The 4663-nt window shown below is 28.8% G+C and overlaps 1 protein-coding gene across 1 annotated transcript; it reads right to left on the bottom strand.

Moving 5' to 3' along the window:
• Positions 1-571: 571 nt before the first annotated feature.
• Positions 572-1521, bottom strand: LOC131027567 (probable calcium-binding protein CML44). The gene has a single exon (XM_057957653.2). It carries the CDS (start codon positions 1356-1358, stop codon positions 645-647), a length of 714 nt encoding a protein of 237 aa, XP_057813636.1. The 5' UTR covers positions 1359-1521; the 3' UTR covers positions 572-644.
• Between the last annotated feature and the right edge of the window lie 3142 nt (positions 1522-4663).

Genomic DNA, 4663 nt, shown 5'->3' with positions numbered 1-4663 from the left:
ATGAATTATAATAATGTGAATGTGTTAATAAAAACTTCCCACCATAAATTTTGACACTCATTTACATATCAATTTATTATTATTTAATAAAATAAACATACTATTAATAATATCTTTCTAAATAAACATTTGTTAAATGAAACCAAATGTAACTCTCGAATTCTTAAATGAACACTAAATTCAATAATTCTTATCTATTTACTTAAAAAAAATATTCATATACAAAATCAGAATTGAAGTAAAAAAAATTCACTTATTTTAATGTTTCTCTGCCCATGCGCTGGAAAAGAGTGGGATTGAAGAACTGGAAAGGAAGCTCGAGTTATTATGATTGAATATTAACACGTCCTTAACTGCATTATTAATCAATCTTATGAAAACCGAAAGGATTCTATAATTCCTTGATACAAATTACTGTTGCTGAAGATTTTTGTATAGGAAAATAAAAACAAAATTAATTTTAAAAAAAAAAAAAAATTCACCATTGCAATTATCAATATTAAAATAATAATAACAAATTCACCATTGCAATTATAAAAAGTTCACTTCTCTTCTACACCAATAAGTAGTCATATACATCCATTTAAATTCCCAAACTGTGAAAACATATTGACATATAAAAAAAATCCAAATTTCTTGTGAACTCAGTTTACAATTGTCATCATATTCTCAAACTCCTCAAAATCTATTTTACCATCACAATTTCTGTCAAATTTAGCTATCATTGCATCACAATTTTCCAACTCATTTGCTTCTCTGAAACCCAGATTGAGTAAGGCATTTTGAAGCTCAGGTGGGGTGATAAAACCATCATCATTTTTGTCAAAAACACAGAATGCTTCCTTCAACTCCTCTTTCTCAGACACCTGCTTCACCCCCTCTGCACATTCAAAATCTTCTACCAAACTCACACAAACTCTGCAGAATTCATCGAAGCTCAAATGCTCCGGAAAATTTGTCATGATTTTCAGACCATCATCACAATAGTACTGTAGACCAAGCTTTTGTAGCAGACCTTGTATGTCATCTGTGCTCACCATGCCATCCCTATTGCTGTCCAAAACATGAAAAATTCTAGCAAGATCCCATTTTTTGATGTTCTGCAACAATTTTTCACTCTCAGAAGTATCACCCACCTCATCAATTATGGATGCACAAGTTGGGCTTGGCTCATCTGGTATGAATTTTAAGCCTTCTCCACTGCTAAAGCTAAAAATTCCAGTTTTAAAGATCTGGATGGCAAAAGCACAGCAGAATCGCTGAAGAAAAGTGAGGGCTAAGGATACAATATTTTGCCAACACAGAGAGAAGAGAGATGCATAAAAAACAACAGAGTTTCTTATGTTATCAGACACCATCTCTGCAACTTGAGAAAAGCAATGAATTCAAGCAGATTTCTGAGGGCTAATCACAGAGGAAAGCAGGTGTGATTAATATCTCTCACAAACTGTGCTTAAAAAGATGTTGATTGAGCACTGGGAATTGCTTAGCAAGTGGGAAGAAAAAGGCCACAGAAGAACTTTATTGGGAATGGAATATATGTTTCGAGGGTTTCTTTGTAAAGAGAGAAAGTAGTTGTAAACTTGGTTGAAGCTTCCTTGTCATTGCTTTCACTTTTCTTCACGCCTGCTTTCATGGGGAATATTTTGTCCAATATTTTAGACTGTAACCTCGATACAAGTGTAAATTTTTTTATTTTTTTTGATATATGTTCTTCATCTTTTTCAATTAATTGAGTTATAATTCTTTAGTGTATATGTATTTTTAAATTAAATATTATTTAAAAAAATTAAAGATAAAGTGAATAGAATTATTGTGGTCAAAGAATGTATATTATTAGAAAAGATTTTGGGATTTGAATTGTCTTTTGTTTCAAAATGGTATTTTTTGTTGTCTTTTTAGATTTAATATTTACACTTTGTCTTCAATCAATTCAATTTATTTGGATTTTTTTAACATTCATATGTTTTTTATGCATCTAATCTATGTGATTGGATTCATATTGAATTCAACATTGAAAAAATAGATTTACAGTCATGCCAATGATCGAAAACAACAAACTTCAAGTGTGCAAATGCTCCTTGGGTGAATATGTATATTTTAATTATTAGTGCACCAATTCCAAAAAAAATTGAATAGTTGCTCCTTAGGATGAGAGAGGGTGTCTAAATGTGAGAGGATGTGAAATGAATGTAACATATACCTTTAAGTACAAAGATACACCGACAATTCATGAAAATGTGTGTTTAGTTAGCTCATTATAGTTAGTGGAATGAAGAGAAGTTGACTAAACGTAAATTATAATTTTAAAATTTTGGGGGTTAGGTCCATAGACTTAAGATCTATCTTACACTTGCGGAAAAGACTTCAATGATGGAATAGTGAAAATTAGATATATAGAATGAAAGTTTAATCATGGATGGGGTAATATATGTAATTGATGATGAAGAATGTGTAGATGTGAAAAAGATATGTATAAATACATTGAAATGTATATAGAGGTTGGTGATGGCTAGCGAAATTAACCCAGCTTCACACAAGAATGCACCATTTATCAATATATAATTGCATTTAGATGTTCTCTTCAAAACAAATGCAAAACTCATGAGAAATATAAAACAAAATAAGACATGACACAAGTATACAAATTTCACCATTTCAAAATAATATTTGCCTATTTTCCTTATAAAAACTCTATAATTTTTTAAAAATGAATTAAAATAAATTTTAAATTTTTATTAAAAACAATTGAACTACATAATTAAAATCCCTACTTCTACTAATCAAAACATATATATTTTTATATTAAATATATTACAATATATTTGCAAACATTTAAACCAAAAAAATATTCTTCAGACTGTCATTAATTTTTATTTTTTTAAAACAACTTAAATATGCTACTAATTCTATTATATACCTTAATTCTACTCTTGCATTCTCATTTGACTGTAAAGTGACATCTTGACAAAGGCTTGTAAATGTACATGATAAGTGATTTAGGTGCAAACTGAATATTTTATATGGATTAAAAAATAATAATGCATTGTTTGGAAGCGCTCTATGCACAAGGTTCTTAAATCTTACTTGTAAGGTGATTTTAATAATTTATTAATATGTCTAGATGCCCTTTAATAATTAATGGTGTAATAATATTAATATGTTCATATGCCCTTACCTTTTCTAAGGTATCGTATATACCTGCCCTTTACTTTAAGAGTCAAATTACTAGTTATTTAGTGGTATTGCTGAGAAATAAAGAAACTTTTATCAAATGGGAAGAGATTTCTTTTATAAGCCATCTTCAAGGGGTCTTTAAGCTATCTAGGAGTTGCTCCCTAAGCAAAGTGGGGAATAAATTCAGTTTTAGAGTTACATAGTCTTCTGATCTAGATGATTGGTTATATTTATGTGAGGTTTTATTTTAAAAAGTTGTTTAATGAAAGGAAATTGTTTTAATAGAAAAATATCATTTTCATATATATTGTATGAAATAGTGTAAAAAGTAGATTTTCATTATAAGAAAGTATTTTATGTATTCATGTCTTCTCTATCACAGTCGAGTATATAAATGTATGAATATAATGATTATTTTATAGAAATATAATAATAGACAAAATAGTTACATATAAAAGCAACTGCAAAAGAATTTGATAGACAAATATATGAAGAATAATAATATATTAAAGTATGTTTACTATGACATTTTCTCGAGTTGCCAAACTCATTATGACATTTAAACTTGCATATTAATGAATATTCTGAATCTTGTCAATTTAAACCTTTAAAACTTAAATGCTTGACTTTTTAATTATGTTATTTGGTTTTTTGTTTTGAAAGTTACATTCTAGATAATAAACAATGCATGCAATCTATGATGTGACTTTAGTCTAATTTGTTATGCAATGACTTTCATAGAGAAAAGAAGTTAGGGGATGCAATTTACTTATGAAGAATATAAACTTATGAAAATCTTCCAAAAGTTACTTTTGGCTATTTCGAACTTCAATTTTTTTCCTAATGAATGAAACATATAATCCATTGTTATTGAGTTGATATAGAATTGAGACTACCCATTGTTTTCTATTTGACAATTGCTTGAAAATGCACATATTGAACTATAAATGTTAGCGTCTAGCAATTGGTAGGAGCTATTAGGAGTAGCCAATATTGGGTACATGTAACCTTACTTCCAAGGGCACGTGCTTCAATATATACAAAAAAAATTTCTCTATGTGAGCCTACCTCATCAAAGGACAAGCCCAAAATATTAACTCTACACTTCTCAAATTATATTATGTAGTTCATAATCATTCCAAGCTAAACAATATAAATAAATGTAAAGTCAACTAACTCCGAAAAATATTGAGTTAAACTAAAGCATAGAAATGAAATGATATATATTGAAGAGTTTTGAGAATTAACCAAGGTGTGAAAATATAATGGCCCAACTATCCCCAATATAGTCCTAGAGCCTAATGTAGCCATGAGTGGATTTTTCCTCCATGTTAGGAATTTAATCTTTAGATGTGAGACTTGGTAGTTTCCATTTGACTACAAAAATTATAGTCTGCTTCTTCAAGAATAAATATTTCTACCTAAACCTTATTGAATATGGTCTAAGTAAATGGAGGGGTTTTATATAATACTTAGGGTTTGATAA

Source organism: Cryptomeria japonica, chromosome 10, assembly GCF_030272615.1.
Source record: "Cryptomeria japonica chromosome 10, Sugi_1.0, whole genome shotgun sequence".
In the NCBI taxonomy this organism is placed as follows: Eukaryota; Viridiplantae; Streptophyta; class Pinopsida; order Cupressales; family Cupressaceae; genus Cryptomeria; species Cryptomeria japonica.
The sequence above is the reverse complement of the archived record's forward strand: the minus strand, read 5'-3'. Positions and strand labels throughout refer to the sequence as shown.